General features: G+C 47.2%; 1 protein-coding gene across 1 annotated transcript in view; it reads right to left on the bottom strand.

Annotated features, from left to right (window-relative positions):
• Window positions 1–19,392, bottom strand: part of CIT (citron rho-interacting serine/threonine kinase) — a 162,176-nt gene that overhangs the window by 80,521 nt on the left and 62,263 nt on the right. Inside the window, 3 exon segments of the mRNA XM_032876169.1 lie at window positions 1,752–1,871; window positions 3,212–3,355; window positions 4,270–4,375. Coding sequence (XP_032732060.1) covers window positions 1,752–1,871; window positions 3,212–3,355; window positions 4,270–4,375 — 370 coding nt within the window.

Raw genomic sequence — 19,392 nt, 5'->3', positions numbered from 1 at the left:
ATGGAAGTCGTGGCCACCAGCTGCTCCCTCTGGTGGCCAAATGCGGCTTTCATTTCCCCCAGGATGTCCCCAAAAGCAAATCTCCAAACACATTGAACTAATGGGAGAAAAAGAATCCTGTCCCTTGAAACTTTTAGGATGAAAACCTATGTTGATAAAAGGGGCAATGAGTCAACTGTCAGAGCAGACTTTTCAAATTCTATGTGTAACCTTCAAAAATCTCTAAGATTAATATCCATGTCCAGAACAGATTGCCAACATTACCTTCGTGGGTTTGTTTATAATGTCTTGATCAAGCAAGAGGATAATAACTGATCAGTTTCAAATAGTAAGGTGGTACACAGATTGTGCCAACAAAAACCCCAAAACATTCATTCTTTCTTTAGGGAAAAGTTAACAGATCAAATGATTTGTTGGAGTCTCCTGCATTAGCCTCTCCCCCCTCCCTCCCCACAATGGCTAAGTCTGTGCTACTCGGGGACAAAAATGTTCATTCCCATCATTGCTTCCATTAGATGTTCTGAAATGAATGAGTTGCCTGGTAGCTGATAATTCAGCTCTCCCAATCGTTCATTGCCATCTCTTCATTAAAGTTTCTATTTACAGTTTCTTCAAAGGACCAAAAAATCCATGCTAAAAAGGAAACAATAAAGCAAAATAAAAAGGAACCATCCAGAAAGAAAATCCTTATAGAAAGGAAAAAAAAAAAAGAAGAAGAGAGAGAGACAGACCGAGAGTAAGTAGACTTTTTAAACATCTTGATTCTCTTTTCTGAACACTCAGGGGATGGCTTTCTGCACTCAGATTTCCCAGGTTAATTCTGATGCGGCCTTTGCCTCTCAAACACTTCTTCTCTCTCTCTATCCAAGTTAAACTATGAAACATCCTGGCTTCAGGGCGCCTGGGTGGCTCAGTAGGTTAAGTCTCTGCCTTCGGCTCAGGTCATGATTCCAGGGTCCTGGGACTGAGACTCCTCAAGGAGTGTGCTTCTCCCTTTCCCTCTGCTCCTCCTCTCATTCCTGCTCTCTCTCTAACTCTCTCTCAAATAAAGAAATAAAATCTTAAAAAAAAAAAAAAAAGGAAAGAAACGAAGAAAAGAAATAACCTGGCTTCCCTCAAAAACTTAAAGTGCCCCTGAAAAGCTATAAAAATATTAATTTTTTTGATGGTCTAAAGCAGAGATTGGCAAACTTTTTCTGTAAAAAGCTAGATAGCAAGTAACTTCTGCTTTGTAGGCCATATGGTCTTTGTCACAACTACCCACCCTTGCCACTGTAGCATGACAAGCAGCCATGGACACTACATAAATGAATGGGCATGGCCGTGTTCCAATCAAACTTTATTTATGGATGCTGGAATTTGAATTCCATATAATTTTCACATGTCATGAAATATTCTTCTTCGCTTTTTTTCCCCCAACCAGTTAAAAATGCAAAAGCCATTCTTAGCTCGTGGCCGTGGAAAACAGGGGGTGAGCCAGATTCGCCCCATGGGCCACAGTTTGGCCACTTTTGTTCTAAAGCTACACCTTTAATTGAAAAGAGTGGCCATGATGGGCTGCAGACTTCAAAAGGAGCTAGAACAAGCGCTCCACCATTTATATAAACCGTGGAGCATCCACAGTTTCCAAATGACCTACATAGCTCTCTCTCCGCCCCCACCCTCCTTCCCTCCCCCTGCCCCTCCCGAAACACACCTCCCCTGGAATTAGAGGTCCGAGGTGCCGCCCCGTGGCCCAGCAGCCGTCATACCTGCTCTTTGATTTCCTGGAGCTTCCGGCTCTGCTCTCGGATATCATGGAGAAGCTGCAGTGCTTTGTCATCCTCCTGGGACACCTCCATCCGTGCTTGCTCCAAACTTCGCTTTAAGCTCTGAGGAAAGCAAAAATTTTAATAGGGGTGCCCTGTGGTTCCTGCTCGGTTTGAAAAGATTCATTAAGGGAGCTTGCAAGCTGCTTCGCAGACACCAAGACGCTTTCAGGTGACGGAGCAAAGTTGACAACTTCCAGTTGGTTGCTGGCTCCGGCTTTTTTCATCCTGTAAAACCCCTCGGGTTCAAGAAACATCATCTCAACCTTTGTATTCTCTCGGGTCCGGCCTGAAACTGCAAACCAGCATCACCACCTGCCTCCTCCCTCTGTCTACCTCTCCTGGCAGATACTTACTTGTGTGTCTGGGACTGAAAACCAGCAGGATCCCTTAGCCTTTCGCTAAACCACCACTGGGAGGGCTACGAAGACTTTTCTGGAATATCGGGGATTAGAGGACTCCCCGGTATAGATCCTCTTTCAAAGTAGCAATGACTTCCTTCTCGCCTAATTGTCATTTAAGACCCCAAGGAGTCTAATTCCACCTCCTGGCTTACGTTTTCTGGACACCTTTCATCCATAAGGTTCCCTCAACGCTTCAGTGGCACTGAAATACAGATCTGAAACACATATCTGAATAACTTCACCCACCACTGAAAGCAGCCAAATCTGGAATGGAAACATAGCAGTTATTCTTAATCAGCCACGTTCTATAGATTTCCTCTCCCTTGTGAAAAAAACTGGAAAAATGTGTGATTCAACTTCTTCAGACTGTTTAATTGGCCACATTAAAAAAACACCTGAATGAAAAATTTAACAAGACAATGGAAAAGACAGTCTACTCTTGTGAGGGAAAGGAAAAAAAACAAAACAAAACAAAACAAAACAAAAAAAAGTCATATGGTAAATAATGAGTGAGGGCTGGGTTTTTGTTTTTGGGGTTTGTTTTTTTTTTTCCTTTTGTTTTTTACAGGCTGAGTTTTCTCGTTGCTGCACTGGTTCTAAGCAATGGAAAAGAGATCTCGGGCAGATTCAAAATACATGTTCCTGTGCTCATTTAGGAGTCGGGCTCTTGAGGCTGTGGGTGGTGGATGGGATACAGGCCTGAGAGGCGCTCGGCCCCTTGGCCGCTCACCGCAGTGACGTCGAGGCCCGCGTCCAGGCTCCGCAGCCTACCTGGACTGCTAGAGCCCAGTCCTCACTGTTCTGGGACCTCCCACCTGGTTCTGGTTAACCTGCCAATCACACAGCTTGCCTTGGAACACTCCCTCCCTCTCTCTCTCTCTCTGTCTCTACGCTCTGCCATCGGCTGTGATGTGCCTCATGAAGCCGTCACGAAACAGGATGAGACACACACAACAGCAAGGCCACCTCCAAGGGAAGGGGGCTTTGGGGAAGGCTCACACTGCATTCTGTGATGTAGGTGGCAAGGTCCTGCTCCAGGAGGGATCTCTGAGTCTCAGAGGCCTTCAGCTCCACCTCCTTCTGACTAAGAACAGCCTCCACCTCTGACACTCTCCGATGTAACCGGGTCATTTCCTGCTCCATCTGAAACAGACACATCGACAGGTTAAAAGGGCCCATGGAGGTCCGTTAGGAGCAATCAAATCTCAAGCAGCCTCCGAAACCACCTGGTGGCTTGGGCTGGCACTAATGCGCCAAAGGTTGGGAAGGAAATACCATTGCTTCTTCGCCCAGGGGGGTGCACAGTTCTTCGTAAGGACAGTCACCAATGCTAAGTCACTCCTCTCATCCAAGACTCGGTTCACACTTGGTCACTTCTCTAGCCCAGTGAGCAAGGAAGCCACAATCACCATTTTTCACCTGTATGCTTTTTGGGTTTGGTTGGGTTTTTGGCACGCGTCACTTTAATTTTATCCCAAATCCATCTTGATCCCCCCCATCTCCTTGCAAAGATCTAGAGGACCAATCCCGGACAGGGCAAGGAGATATGTATTCGTCTGCACTCTTAGAGGAGTCCCAGGCAAGGAGTGGGTTTTAGGAGCTTCCAGAGAGCTGCCCTGGGGCAGGAACAGTGAGCGTTAAGAGACGTTGAGCATAGTCAACACAGTGGCTGCAGTTACATAAGCAGGAGGCTTAAAGGACTAAGAAGAGAGACTTCGCATCACTCAAAGCAGATGGGAGGCATCGCGGCCACAGGTGAGGACCCACGCCACCTGCCGGAAGAAGCAGACATCGGGCTGGGTCATGCTGAGGAACTGGCCGTTCTAAATCCAGGGCCTCCTCTGGTTAAGATTTAAAGGATTGACGGCAACGTCAAGGCCTGAATTCATCTCCCTCTGAGCTGCTGGAGGCGAGACTTCAGCGAGGGAGGGAGCGCCTCGCCCGCTCGGTATGGATCAGGTGGCTCAGTGCCCGCAGCGGCCCCGGGTGGCTCCCTTGGTGTACATTGACGGGAGGATCCTGGAGCAAGGAGGGAGGCCGGCTGCGGAAATAAATACCTTGTGACACTTGTCCTGGGAGTCTTGCAGCTCTTTGCTTTTGATGAGAAGTTTCTTTTCCATGGAGCTAGTCTTGGCAGGGGAGTCCAGACTTGACACGACAGACCTAGATAAGAAGAAAGCCAGCGTCAAGGCGGCCAGCAGGTGGTTCGGAAAAGCTGCTTTCAGAAACCGCAGCAGAGATAAGGGACCTGCCAGGGTTCTGCAGCTGTCCACAGAGCTGGTTCAAGAAGCTTCTGATGACCTCAAGGCCACGAGGCAGAGAGGTGGACGGAAGCAAGAACTCTGGCTGACCTGGGTGTAAACTCAGTCGCCGTGGACCTGAGGCAACGCTTCAACCTCTCCAGGCCCTGGTTGCCGTATCTGTGAGATGTGACAATGAAGGGACCTCTCACAGAGGGGAGCGTGATCATTAAACGCACGGCGTTGTGCCTACCTGGCTTCTTTCACCTACTCACGGAACAGATACGCACTGTGCCCCTGCTCTGTTCCAGGTACTAGAACAGCTATGAACAAGACAGCCAGGGCGCCCGCACTCCCGGAGCAGAGCGCAGACAGCATGCATCGGGTAACCCACAAACAAAAAGTTACAGATGATGCCGAAGAAGGACACAGGGGGCTATGGTGTGAGAGAAGGGAATGGGTCAGGGACTTGGTCTAAGCAAGGGTCACCAGGAAGGGCCTCTCTGAGTAGTGACATCTGAGCTGGGACCTGAAGGATAAGAAGGTGCTAGCCATCCAAGTTCTGGAAGGAAACATGCTCCAGGGAAGGAGACTAAGATGCAAAGGCCCTGAGGCAAGAGTGAGCTTACACAGCAAGTGCCTAACAAACATCATCAGTAACAATACTGATCAAATTACTGGTTCTTCTAGCCCCAAGCTAGCCAATTTGGTTCTGTTCCATTTTATAAAAACAGCTAAAGCAGGTGGCTGGGTGGCTCAGTCCGTTAAGTGTCTGCCTTCAGCTCACATCATGATCTCAGGGTCCTGGGATAGAGCCCCACATCGGGCTCCCTGCTCCGCAGGGAGTCTGCTTCTCCCTCTCCCAACTCGTGTTCTCGTTCGTTCTGCTCTCTCTCAAATAAAAAATTAAAAAAAAAAAAAAAAAGACCAAAAACCCCAGCTAATGCTTATTATGGTGAACCAAGTAAGTCCCCTACCCCCAACTTGTATGTGTCCTGATCCCGGGAACCTGTGAATCCATTACTTGGCATTGAGTCACGGGACTCAAAAGGGACTTTGCAGAGGGGCTAAGGTAAGAGTTCTGAGATGGGGAGATTATCTTGGATTTCTGGGAAGATGTGATGTTATCACAAGGGTCCTTCAGAGACAAAAGTAGAGGAGGGAAGGCAATGTGACAGCAGAAGTCAGGTCAGGGTCAGAGAGAGAGAGAGAGTCAAAGATGCTACGCTGCTAGCTTTGAAGGCGGAGGAAGGGGCCCGGAACCAAAGAATCTGGGCAGCCTCTAGAAGCTGGGAAAGGTAAGGAAACCGATTCTCTCCTAGAGGCTCCACAGAGCACAGCCCTGTCTACGTCCTGGTTTCAGCCCAGAAAAACCCACCTTGGATTCATGGCATCCAGAACTCCAAGGTGATATAGTTCATGCTGTTTTAAGCCACTTACTTGAGGCAACGTGTTACAGCAGCAATAAGAGACTGGTACGCTTCCTAAGCACGGACTTACACACAGGGCTCCAGCCTGAAGCTAGCTGGGTCTTAACTCTTTACCCTCTATCATTCTATGAGGTGAGCTGCCAAGTTGCAAATGATCTCTGCTGGTCTCTACGGAGAGCTGGAGGTCAGGACTGACAGGCGCACCTGACAGAGTGCCCAGGATGGCATCATGAAAAGAATGCAGCATGGCCTCCCGAGAGGTGGCTAGAAGGAGGCCCTCTCCACAGAAAGGAGGCGCTCACCCATACATGTATATGTCACTCACACACTCTGCCTCGTCCCAAGAAGCAGTGAGTTATGGGTGGAGAGGACACCTCTCACTCAGGGCAGCTGCCCTCAGGGATTGGCACCCTGGGCATGAACCCTGGGGTGGGTGAAGGGTAAGGGGAGAGGAATAGCCAGCAGAGGTTCTTGGGCTCAGAGGGACATGTGACAGAGCCTACCACAGCCCCACGTGCCCATCTTTGTTGCCTTGGTAACAGGGTTGCAAGAGCCAGTCATCGGTGAGCAGTCACTTCTTACCAGAGAGTGAAATTCTGCTTTCTGATGCCCCAAACTACTTCCTGGCCTACATGAGGTCTGTTTCCTGCAGCAACTTAGCCCTCTCTCCCTGGCCCAGTGGCAAGGGCTGGCACGGCAGGGCTGGCCGGCTGGCTGTACCCCAGTGACAGCTCCCTACATCCATGCTGCAGTGGACACCCAGAGGCATGCTGCTCTGTTCAAAATCTGACTCTGCCACTTAGGGAGCCTCAGTCTCCTCATCTGTGAAATGGAGATAATTCTCAACCTACTTCAAAGAGTTCTTGTGAGGGTTAAATGAGATCAGCCGGATATCACCCTTGGCACAGCGCCTGGCGCATTACAAGGGCTCAATAAATGTCAACCTTGGCTACCGTCATTGTCATTTCTATCAACACAACCCATGCAACAGTGTAAATAAATACCACATGCCTCGCAGGCCTAGAACAGTTGTTTGAAATAATAAACTCGGGGGGGCTGAAAGTATTCCATGCTATTATTCACATTAAAACAAATGTTGATTGTTCACAGAAAAAAAATGGGCAACAGGGATTGAAATCCAGAAACAGATTTTTTGACAACACTTTGGGCAAAAATTTTAATCTAGTTCTAGAGCTCTCACTAGCTTATTTTCTATCTAAAATCTAGCCAAAACCCACACACATGCACACTTTTTCTTTTTAATCTGAAATGAAATGCATTGCTTGGCATGACCTTGGGCTGCCTTTGCTACCTCCTATATACCTCACTTCTCTGTGTTGAGTAGGCTAGAGAAGGAGACCCAAACCCCCCAAGGAGGGAGGGATAATCCACACATGGGGTCCCCGGTCCTTTAGTAATCAGGAGACACCCACATGTCACTAATTTACACCCTGACCTGGGTCAGCAACGATAGCAGAGGCCATAGCTCTTAGCGACTGAATACAGCCCCTTCTAGAAGAACGATTACAGGGGGTGCTTGATGTTGGGGTGGGAAGTGGCCCCAAAACTTGACAACAAATGGAGGACAGGATCCAGCAGTATTTACTTTTTAAAGTGCGTTGCTGTAGGTATAAAAGCTGATTGCTTGTTCAAAAAAAAAAAAAAAAAAGCATTTCTAGGTCACTCATTATTGAGGCCCAGAATCAAATGGATATGCGCCCCCCCACCCACCTGCACTCATGGGAGACCGTCAGACAGCTCTCCTCACCTCCTGAGATCCAGGTCCTTCTTTTTATTTTGATAGCTATTTTGATGCTTGACAAACGTTCAGTGTTTAGAAGTTCTAAGTACAGCAATTAAGAGCTCTTCAGAATAAAGGTGCTAAAGAAATCTCTCTCTCTCTCTCTCTTTTAGAATAAATAAAAATCACACCTAAAAAAAAAGCTATGGTAAGAATGCTGGTACTGAACCCAGACTGTACCTAAGGCTGGAGGAATGGAGTAGGGGTAAAGGTCCTCACAGCTTTCTGGAACTTCCCTGGTCTTCAACCGGGCTGCGCATTAGAATCGCCTAGGAAGATTTTATAAAATACTGATGTAAGGCAGTGAAAATATTCCATGGGATACTATGATGGTGGGTCCAGGTCCTTACACATTTGTCCAAACCCATAATAAACACAACACTAACAGTGAGCTCTAAGGTCAACTGTGGGATGATGACGTGTGCCTATAGGTTCAGGAACTATAATGAGAATACCCTCTTGGTGGGAGATGTTGATGATGGGGGAGGCTGTGCCCATTTGGGAGTAAATAGGAAACCTCTACACCTCTTGCTACTATCGCTGAGAACCTAAAACTGCTCTCAAAAATATAAAGTCTTATAAAAAACAAAACAACAACAACAAAAGACCCTGATATACAGGACCCAACTAGACCAATTAAACCAGAGACTGACTGGGAGAGGGGACCGGGCAGCGCCATTTTATTAAGCTCTTGGGTGATTCTAACGTACAAAGAGGATTGAGAAGCAGGATGCTAATTAGAAGAAAGCACCTGCGATTTCAGGTCTAGGGATTTAAAACTCGTGGTATGACTGTCCCCAGCATTCAGCTCGAGGTGGCATTTTGGCCAGGCCACTTGGTACTGGTGCCTTTTGGTCACTCCTTGAGTGGGGACACAATTCTGAAGTTCATCATTGTGGACTATGAATTTCAAGACAATGTACAGATTTCAGACAGTGATTAAAGATATTCTTACCCTTATTTTTAATACGTCACTATGCCATTTCCATGAATTACTTCTGTAAGAGAAACATACTAGAGACAGGTATGGCTCAACATATTTGTATTCTACTTATTTCTCATGTAGACTCCTAGTTAAGAAAGTCAGAATTCCCATCCTCAAACAAGAAGCAACGTAGAAGAGAGAATTAATGCCACTACCTTTGTCATTAATAATAGTGTCCATTCATTGAAACTTAACTACGCGTCAGACACTATACTTGATACTTTATGAGTTACAAGTTACGTCACTGAACTCACTCAACAATCCTGCAGGATGGCACTGAAGTTAAGGGAATGGCTTTTTCCTATGGCCTCTACATGCTCCTACCCCATTACAATGATGTGGGCGCTGGTGTGGGGCAGCAGAACTGGGTTTTGCTTCAAAGTTGGGCTTGCAACCCAATGGCCATAGGTTCAAATCCCAACTGCTACTTCTCGGCCGGTCAGCCTTGGACAAACCCAAGAGAAGCAACCCAAGAACAGCGCTGCAGAGACCCAGAGGAGGGAGCTTACAGGAGAAAGAGAAATGGATCACTCAAGGGAAGGTAACGTCTATCTGTGACTGGCTGAGGGCAATGCTGGGAGGGCAGCTCCAAGGCTGAGTCCAGAGCAGCCCGGGTGCCCAAGAACTTCCATTCAGGTCAGTCCATAGCAACCTCCAGGAACAGGTCAACGCACACACAAGAGCAACTCTTCCTCCTTCATTTGGTGGCTCGATGGGGGGGGGTAATTAAATAGGAAACAGTACAGACTTCAGGGGCCCAAGCTGGTTCATGCTCGGGGCTCGATGAGATGCAGTACAATAAGGATGTTAATAAAAGAACATGCAGCCTGCCCACACTTTGCTTGCCTACTCCTCCTGGCCACATCTCTGATACACAGCCAGTTATACCCATGGAGAAAAAAGGCACTTCTGAGCAGCGGGAGCATGCAGCCAGCCGCCCACACACAGCAGTGCTGTCTCTTCGAGCACAAAGCCAAGTTTGGGTTTTCCTCTTTTTTTCCAGCTTCTATTTTCTAGAAAAATTTACTCTGAAATCAACATCTCTTCCTGATATACACACCTGCTTTATAATTACAGGGGCCCAACAAGTATTAATAGAGGTAATGGTATATGTCACACCAAGGGAAGGTCGGGTTCGGTGGGTTCTGCTGCAGCAGAAAGAATATTTGCTTAAAATGTGTTAGATGTGACCTAAAAATTGCTTTCCATGTAACTTCAACATTTAAGTACAAATGATAAAATGTAGTTTTCCTGGTGTCTATAATAATCCACATGACTCAAAAAAATTCCTTAATAAAGCTACCAAGAGAATGCTTCCTAGCCAAAGAAGAGACAATCCGTACTTCCATCTTCAAGGAAGCCTATGCGTTGAGTATCTCTGGTCACTGCCATAATAATGAAGATCATGCTTAAGCCATCAAGCCAACCATTTATTCCCTTGGGAAGAGGAACCCGAGACTGCAGAAGATACCACCAGATCCCAGAGGACCCAGATCACAAATCACAGATCTTCTCGAGATAACCAAGAACAGATACTTGAGTCTAAACCCAGGGAATCAAAATTAGCTCAGCTGAGGGCCCTACCTTAATTGTGGCCAACAGCACTAAAAATACATGCAACAGCAAGATGTAATATGGTGCAAAAAATAAAACACTCATCAGCATTCTGTTCCAAAAATATATTGGCTTTTAAGATTGAGCATTCTGAAATTTATGAACTAACTTTATAAGCCCATTTAAAAATACACAAGTGGTGTCCATCATGAACAGTTGGAAATATTAAAAATACGTCTCTACTAAACTTTCAGAGTCTAGCTAGCTTTGGGGCACCCTTCCCTACCCATCTACACCACTCTCTCCCAAACACACACACAGCAGTGGTCTCCGGCTGAATTAGAGCATTTGCTTGGAACGATTAATATGTAACTCTAGAAGCATTTATTTAAAGTCACATAATTAATGGAAATGTAGCTACTGGTGGGACATCTCACACAGTCCCCACCTCTAAGCCAGTGCCCCACTGTGTGGGTTAATGCCATACTTCCGCCTCCTTCCTGGATGGCCGCAGGGGCCTAACTTATCTCGTTGAGTCCAATTCTTACTGCCTTTCCATCCACCACACTCAGTCAATGAGAACCACATGTACCACGTCCCCAGTCAGAATCCAAACCTGAAGGCCCATCCAACCTCAAAACCCAGCTCCCCATGTGCCAGGAAGCTCCACCCTCTGGGCTCTGTGCTCACTGGACACGCGCAGGCTAGTCCTGGCCTCGGGGATCAAGGTGGTCATTCCCCACCCCAGGTTCTAATTTCTTTGCAGCCCTCACCAACATCTGCAAATCTCTTATTTATGAACTTATTTATCCTCTGTCTCCACAACAGAATGCTAGCTCCTTGAGGGCAGGGACCCTGTCTGTCTTGTTCAGTTATGCCGTAAGGCCTAGAGCAGTATATTTGCGGAGTGACTGAATGGGTGAATGAATGGTATGCCAAATGTTTCTGAGCCCCAGGCAGCCTCAGTGAAAGGTCACAGTGGACAAAGGAATCCAAAACAAGAAGTATGCGGAATCAGTGCTGGCACGATAAAGCTTTCTGGACCTTGCCTGGGAGGTGCCCAGATACACTGGTTCTAGGACAGCAGTGTCATGATGACACACGCACTGTCCCCTCCAGGGGACACTCAAGCACTGGGGGATGGGTGGGAGTATGTGCCACCCAGGTTGGGCATAGCCCATTTCCCCAGCACCAAGTTCCAGACCCCACTGGAACTAGATCCCACCAGAAGCCTCAAGCATGTTTTATGGAAGGAACTGGTTTAGCCAACACATCACGGACCCCATTCAGAGTAAAAAATTGGATGGAGATATTAGGACATCTGTCAGGAACCCCACGTGGAGCCTGATTGTCTCAATGGGCAGAAACCAGCAAGATGTCTTTATAAACTCAAGCAGGGACGAAGGGAGAGTTGAAAGCATCCGTCGGCCCAGCCTCACCCCAAAACCACAAGACTATGAAATGACACTCACTCTGCTCCAGGTGCTAACATCACATACTCTCTGTGTTCCCCCCAACAAACCTAGCAGGTAAGCGCCGTAACAACCCCTACTCTATACATGGTGGGATTGATGCTGGGAGAAGCTAAATGCCTCATTCACACAGGTGGTGAGTGGCAAAGCCTAGGTGGGAACCCACATCTTCGATTCCAAATCCTGGGCTTTTAAGGAGTGTACCACGGTTTGTGCCCCAAAACAAAGAATACTTATGTCAACTCTAAAGTTAAAAGTTGGAAAAGTTGGCCATTTTCTGCCACATGCAAGGTGCATGAACTTCAAGAAGTAACTCAAGCTTTGGGGCGTCTGGGTGGCTCAGTTGGTTGAGCATCCAATTCTTGACTTTGGCTCAGGTCGTGATCTCAGGGTCGTGAGATCAAGCCCTGCATGGGGCTCTGTACTCAGCATGGAGACTGCTTGGGATTCTCTCCCTCCCTCTGCCTCTGCCCTTCCCTGGCTTCTCCCCCAAATAATAAATAAATCTTAAAAAACCCAAGCTTCATGATCAGTTTCCTTAGCTATAAAACAATGGGTGCTTCTGGGTTTAAGCAAGAATGTCAAGCACTTGGAACAGTGCCACAGTGAATTCTCAGCAGGAGCCACTCTCTCACCCTTATTATTAGGCGAGCCCGTAGGTCCCGCACAATCCAGCCAAGTCACAACTGTTAGAGGCAGGACAGCACAGTGCTCCTGGAGGCAGCCAGGGATGGGTCTAATTCTTCAATGTGTTACTACCTGCAAGAAATCAGGAAAAGAACTCAGTCTGCCTGAGGCTCAGTGTCCTCCTCTGGAAACAGGGTTAATACCTACTACCGCGCAGAGTGATGGCCAGACTGGGAAGACTGAGTGAGATAATGCATGTAAGGCACTCAGCACAGCTCTAGGCACACAAGAAGTGCTCGCTAGAGGACAGCTTCCATTAGCACTTGTGCAGAAGGAACTGGCATAATCCCTGGCCACTTTAGTGTACTTCAATTTGACAAATGTTCTTTGAAGACCTGCCAAGGGCAACGCACTGTTTCAGGCAAGAGGTGGAAGATATGATGGTCCCTGTCGTCAGTGAGTGTTGAGCAGTGTGCCCAGACACAGGGGAGGAGGAGGAGGTATGAATGAAAAGGAAGGCTGGGGTCTTGGCATATGAGGCTTGAATACCAAGTTCAGGAGTGGCCATTAATTCTGCGCACACTGTGATGCCACTGAAGGTCTGAGTAGGAGAATGACATCATCCAATTTGTGCTTTGGAAGAATTCCATCCTCTTTGGAGAATGGATCAAAGCTGGGAAAACTGGAGGCAGGGAAACTGGTTAGGAGACTACTGCACCAGTCCAAGCAAAGCTCTATGAGGGGTGGCAGTAAGGAACAGAAAGAAAGGCGTAAACCCAAGTGTCATCCTAGAGGTCCAGCTTAGAGAGAGGACCTGGCAAATGATGGGCTGAAGGGGGAGATGGAAAGTAGCTTCAGATGACTCTGTTTTCTTGTCTAAAAGGTTAGGGAGAGTAGTAGTTTGTTAAATGAAACAAGGAAACCAAATTGGCACATACTGGCTCACTGAGTGAGCAAAGAAGCCTGTCTGTGTTGGGAGGAAACAGAGGACAGGGACATTGAGAAACTGGTAGAACATCCTGGCCATAATGAACACAGGGCACACAGGGAGGAAAGCCAAGAGGAAGTGAGAGTGTAAGTCATATAAGCAAGACCAGGCTAAAAAGGCAATTGCTGGAACCTGAGGAGATGGTGCAGCATTTTAAGAACCCAGAAGAGAAGACAACAGCCAGGAAGCAGTGAGACTGGCAGGCAGAGAGGTAGGAGGGAAGACCAAGCTTCCACAACGCAGAAGAGAAGCAAGCAGAAAGTTTCAAGACACACGTGGTAAATGACGGTATCACGTGGCAAGGTGGGGATCACTGGCTTTGGAGTTCGGGTGGAATCAGTGGCTTCTCAAACAGCAGTTTCCATAAGGTTGGAGAGATTGGAAAAGAGGCACAGAGTGAAGGCTATTCTTTGATGAAGCTGGTCAGAGACAGGAAGGTGACAGAGGTCAGGAGACAAAAGACAAGTAAAACAGAGAGAATGGCGAGAAATTCACTTAGGCGAAGGAAGAGGTGCCAAACTGGCGCAGAGCTTGGGAACACATAGCACCACTTAGTCAATTATTGTCTTCTTAAGGGAGCCGAGGCAACCATGCAAATTAGCATGTGTAGGCCAGCAAAAAACGCACTTGACAGATCTTTTGGAGCCTAATCTTCAGGATTGGGCTAGGCTCATTTGGATTAGATTTCCTAAAGGTATCTTTAAGACAAACAAGAAGGCGGCAGAATGGTCCTGCCAGGCCCGCGAGGCAAGCACGTACAGTCTAAATAGAGAACAGAATAAGGCAAGTAGAACAAGATGTGCTTGACTAAGGGAAAGAAGAAATTGAATGAGAAGAGAGAACCCAACACAACAGACAGAGGCAAAGATCTGATATCTAGTCTGGATGATGGTGGAAATGGAAGAAACACAGAGACCTGGAAGACAGGAACTATGGGCCGGAGCTAGTTACAGTTGTTTGTTTGTTTGTTTGTTTTTTAACATATTTAGGAAGTACAGAAGATGCATACCTTTGTGTACTATAGCACACTCTGTTAATGTTGCTGACTATTTAAAAAAAACAACAACAACAACTCAAAAGACAGATGAGGCTCTTTGCAATAGGGATCTGGAAGTAGCAGGAACAGTAACAGAGAGCCCTGGACAGGGAAAGGAAGATAGTTTTTAAGGGAAGACTCCCCCACCCTCCCAAGTATTTCAGTAAAAGGGAAGTAGGACTGCTTAGAGATTTCAGGCCATCTTCCGCTGGAATAAGCCATCCCCAGGATAAATGACAGAAGGCAGCTGGGAGTATAAAACATAGATTTGCATAGACACGGATCATAGAGTCATCAACACATTGAAAGCTGCAGCCATAAAAATGATTTGGACCAGTTCACCAAATGCTTATTGAGCGCTTTGCATATGATCAGCCCGAAGCCACGGTAGAGAGCAAGGTCAACACCGTTCTCTCAGCTCACCAAGCTTACACTCAAGCAAGGAAATTTCCAGGAGAGAATATCTACTCATGTGTTTATGTGAGCACACACACACCCCAGGGAAGAGTCTCCAAATGAGAGGAGGCAGAAATTTTTTTTTTTTAAATGCAAGAGCTACATCATCTACCTACTCAAAAAACTTGCAGAGATTGAAAACAAAACTCAGCAATTAGACTGCCTCTCAGCCCTCATTCCACCCTGCCCCAACCCTACGGCTCATCATTCCCCACAAGGGGCCTCCACTTCCGACAAGCATGTAAACCTGGGGACTCCACACAAATTCCCTAATTTTTCCTGTCAGCAGCATTGATACCTGACAGCATAGAGCGGTGGCTAACAGACTCGAGCTGCCACAGCGTCTGGGTTCAACTTCTAGCTGAAAGGGTCAGGGCTGCGTGATCCTGGGGAAGTTGCTTAACCTCTCTCCATGTCTCAGTTTCCTTACATGTAAGATGGGAATAATGACACTATCTTCCTCGTGGGTCATTGTGCAATTTAAATGAGTTCATCAGTGCAAAGTGCTTAGACCAGAGCCTAGTACAGGGTTGGTGCCCTGTATGGATGGGCTGTTGTCACCACTTGAACCTACCTGAAATGCTCTCTACATTTCTCTCCCCTCATCCAAATCTACTGTCTTCTAAAAAGCCAAATATTTTACCTCCAATTAGTGTGCAAACACACTCAGTCTCCAACACAGGTATTTACTGATGGTCTACCATGTCCTATGCTCTAAGGGAACCAGGATGAATCAGACCCAGCCCAGCTCTTGAGATCACGGCCGACTTGCGGAAATGGAAAGACATTCCAGTGAAGATCATCACTGTAACTTGGCAAGAACTGTGAGTTAACATTACCCATTAAGCGACCCCACAAGGAAGGCTGCCTTCCTCTCCTGACTCCTCAAGCAGTCGGATACCCCATTTGTACCATGATGTTCTTCAGGAAAGTTGTTTGCCCTGTGTCCTCTGGACTGTTTCACACATATATGCCTTGACTTATTCAATTTGATGGAAAGGCACCCGTTCTAGGACTGGGCCTTCTAATTCTATCCCCCAATCCACTCCGTCCCCACAACTGCCTTTTACCTGCAAGTATCTGGCCACTGCATATGAGCTTGTTGTCAGTCAGGATGTTTAAGCTTCTCTAGCAGAAAATTCCTGGGATCTGGGAGGTTGGGTTTCTGCTCTGGCACAACTGGACTACTTAATTACTGCTGAGGTCCTTCCATAGCCTCTCGGTATAAACAGAGGGACACTAGGCACATACAGACCAGCAAACTAGCAATAACAAAAATAATGACAGTGAACATTTACTGAGAATTTCCCATGTCCCAAGAACTAGATCAAGTGCTTTATGGGTTTCATATAATCCTCCCAAAAGCCCTGAGAGGAAGGGATCATTCCCCCCACCCTCACTTTGCAGTTGAGGAAATGGGCATGCAAAGGATCGCCGATAGAGCAAGGAAGAGGTACCAAAAACTGGTTCCCTGAAAATCTGGGAAGCAATGGTGGAAGTCATTTTTTGTTCCTCCACCGTGTTTAGATGGTTGGCTCCCAAATGAAACTTCTGATCACCCAGAAGGAAAGGAAAGAGCCCTGAGCCAAAAGGAAGGGAGAGCCCCCCTTCCTAAAAACAGCCTATTCAGACACTGGCATCCCACATATTCCAACCTCATCGAGATCTCTTTGCTCCTCCAAGATTTCCTAGTTCTCCAAAAGCATCAAACCAGCATGTGTAAAACTAGCACAAAATATAAAACTGACTGGTTTTTTCCTTCTAGAGTTTATACTGAAGGTTTGCAAAAAGGCATGGTTTCAGCCAAGGCTTAAATGAGACAATATCTCCAATCTAGGAAGAAGGGACCTAAAGAAATGTACCCCTGCTGACAGGGGAGGGAAGGGAGCTGGGATCCATTTTATTTTTAAACCTTTAACATATTGTAAAATTCAAGCAAACAGAGGCTCAGAGAAACACCCAGGCATCCAGAGCTTGGGGATGTGGCCTGGGTTATTGGCAGTTAAAAAGAAAGAGGCACGAGACAGAAACTCCCTCACTCCAGCACCAGCTTCACCAGAATCCCATCCCAAAGACAACCAAAACCAGTCTTGACGAATCTCTCCTGCTCCCTCCAACTCAAGCTGCGAGCAACGCCCACGGTACTTCAGACACAGAATGCTGAGATCAAGATTCTTGCTAAGCTTAAAATAATGATGCGCTCCATGGCGGGCTTAAAAGCTGTCTGGGGTCCCAAAAAAAGGATCCTAAAAAGCAACCAACGATCAAAACAATTAAAATCATTCTCACGACCAGAGCCTCTGTGAAAACTCCCCATTCATTCAGCTCCACCTCTGAACATTTCATTCAGTTCTCTGGTAACAGATCTGGGGTCAATTTCCCCAGTGCAGCACCCAGCATCTGCCATTTCCTCGGCAGTGTGAAGAGTGAGTGACGGCACAGGTAATCCCTGTGTGTAAATAAAAACTTGTGATGCTGAGAGTGGGGAAGGGAGAAGGAGATGTTCGTGAAGACACAGCAGGTCCCCAGCAGCATCCCCTGAAAATGCCTCCTCCCACCTCTAAATGAATTTTGTCTATATGTCCACAGAACTGCGGAGGCTTCTGGTTAATTTCACCACTGCCTCTTTTACTGCCTCTTTTACTATCATTACTAAATAATGATAATGCCATTGGTCCAGGGTCACCTACATCCAACAGGTGGAGTGGATTTCTACAAGGACGCAGTAGGCTTTTACCCGCAGGGCTGCCCATGACCAAGGAGCCAAATCCGACAGCAAGATCACATTCAGAGACACGGGACGAAAGAATATCTTTCTGATTCCAACCCCAAACTGCCAGGACAAAGACATTAAAGTTCTCCAAAAGCAGGAATACTCCAGTCCCATCTTCCAGGTAAGAAATACGTGCTTTTGTTTGCATGGACTTTTTTTTTTCCTTTTTTATGAGAATCTCATTCAGCATTCTGTTGGGGCACGAGCAGACGGTTGCGTTGTGCTCTAGAGATGTATTGTGAACTATCAAAGGTGAAATAGCCTATCTTCAAATACAATGAGCAGTATAAACACAATCTGGGGGAAAGGATCATGAGCAAATTAAATCAACAAATATTTATTGAGTGCCTGGGCCTGAAGACTGAGATGTCCCCCCTGTCAGAGAGCTCCCTTAACTGAGCTTTCTGTGAAGGGCAGATGCAGTTCCAGGCTTCACGAGTGATAAGCCATTCATCACACGCTGCTTCAGATTGATTGCAATGGCTAAGATCCCCCACAGCATTCTGCCTTTGCCCTGAAAATCGAATTCCCTCAAATCCTCCCTAATTTTTCAGATCAGTAGCACCCCAAGCAAGCTTTCATTCTGAGCTGGCCAGCCCACTGCTAACCAGAACCGGAACTCCCCACACACCTCCCTCCAGTCCAATGTGTGACCTTCAGGGTGCTGCGCGTGTCCATGTTAAGTTGCCCACCAACCACGCGTCCTTTAGCGTGGGGCCTCCACTTCTGCCTTGCTCTTCAAATGCCCTGCTGGGCCATTTCAAATCCATCTGATGGCACATTCAACAGCTAGTTAGCTCTCTGCCGGCTCTCCTACCATCCAGACTGTTTTTGGAGTTGCAGAGCAAATAAGCCAGAAAGGCACAGCCAATGCTACCAAAATCCAAACCCGGATGTTAAACCCAGAGCCCAGGGGAGAAGGAAAGGAGGACCACCTCAGCATCTTTCAATACAAAAATCTCTCTCCCATTCAGTTGCAGCCCACTACCCTATTTCATCCCAAGTGCCCAGTCCCCCGACGATGGTCTGAAATCTTTTGAGGAACATCGGTGTCAAAATAGCACCCATGGGGAGACACCATCCAAGAACCAACGCATGCCTTCAAATCGATCTCTGAACTACAGGCACAACAAATCGGGAATGGATACTGCCAAGGAGAAAATCAAATTCTGCTTGTCTCCTAAGTGGGCAGCAACTAATTACCTAACGTTACCCCCAGAGCCTCCAAGTGAGAAAGCCAGGGGCATCGGGGGAATAACACAACTGGTCCAAGACCTTCCCGGGGAACTCGTGCCTCTGAATGCAGAATGTCACGGGATCACAAAACGAAGCAAGACACGGAGCTCCTATATCCACAGAAGCTACTGCATTTTATAGAAATGCCCTGAGGCTGGGAGCCAGGACCCTCCAGTCCCGGGTGCGGTGTGAATGCGTTTTTCATGAGCTTTTTCAAGAATGGAGAAAAGACCTGTCATGTTGAGAGGTTTACAGTGATGTTTCTACTTCCATTTTCTAGGCTCCCGGTTGGTTGGTTTGTTTTCCCTGTGAAGCCCAGTTTCTGGGAATCAATGGCTCGGCTACATCGCACTCCCTCTCAGTGGCTCTCGGTAACGGGGCTCTCTCTGGCCGCCAGCGCTCCGCCAGCTCAGAGCAGCTCAGCTGCCAGATCCCCGATCTCACAGCAGACTTCGAGCGGAGCCGAGCACCATCTATCTGTTAGAGCGCTGACAGAGCCACTTGCAGCTCGGCGAAGCCCATCAGGAAACCTTTAGCTTATGAGATCTCGTTCAATACAGCCAAGACAGCAACCTCCACCCA

This window comes from Lontra canadensis, unplaced genomic scaffold, assembly GCF_010015895.1.
Source record: "Lontra canadensis isolate GAN:19392208 unplaced genomic scaffold, GSC_riverotter_1.0 scaffold58, whole genome shotgun sequence".
NCBI classification, from domain to species: Eukaryota; Metazoa; Chordata; class Mammalia; order Carnivora; family Mustelidae; genus Lontra; species Lontra canadensis.
The sequence above is the reverse complement of the archived record's forward strand: the minus strand, read 5'-3'. Positions and strand labels throughout refer to the sequence as shown.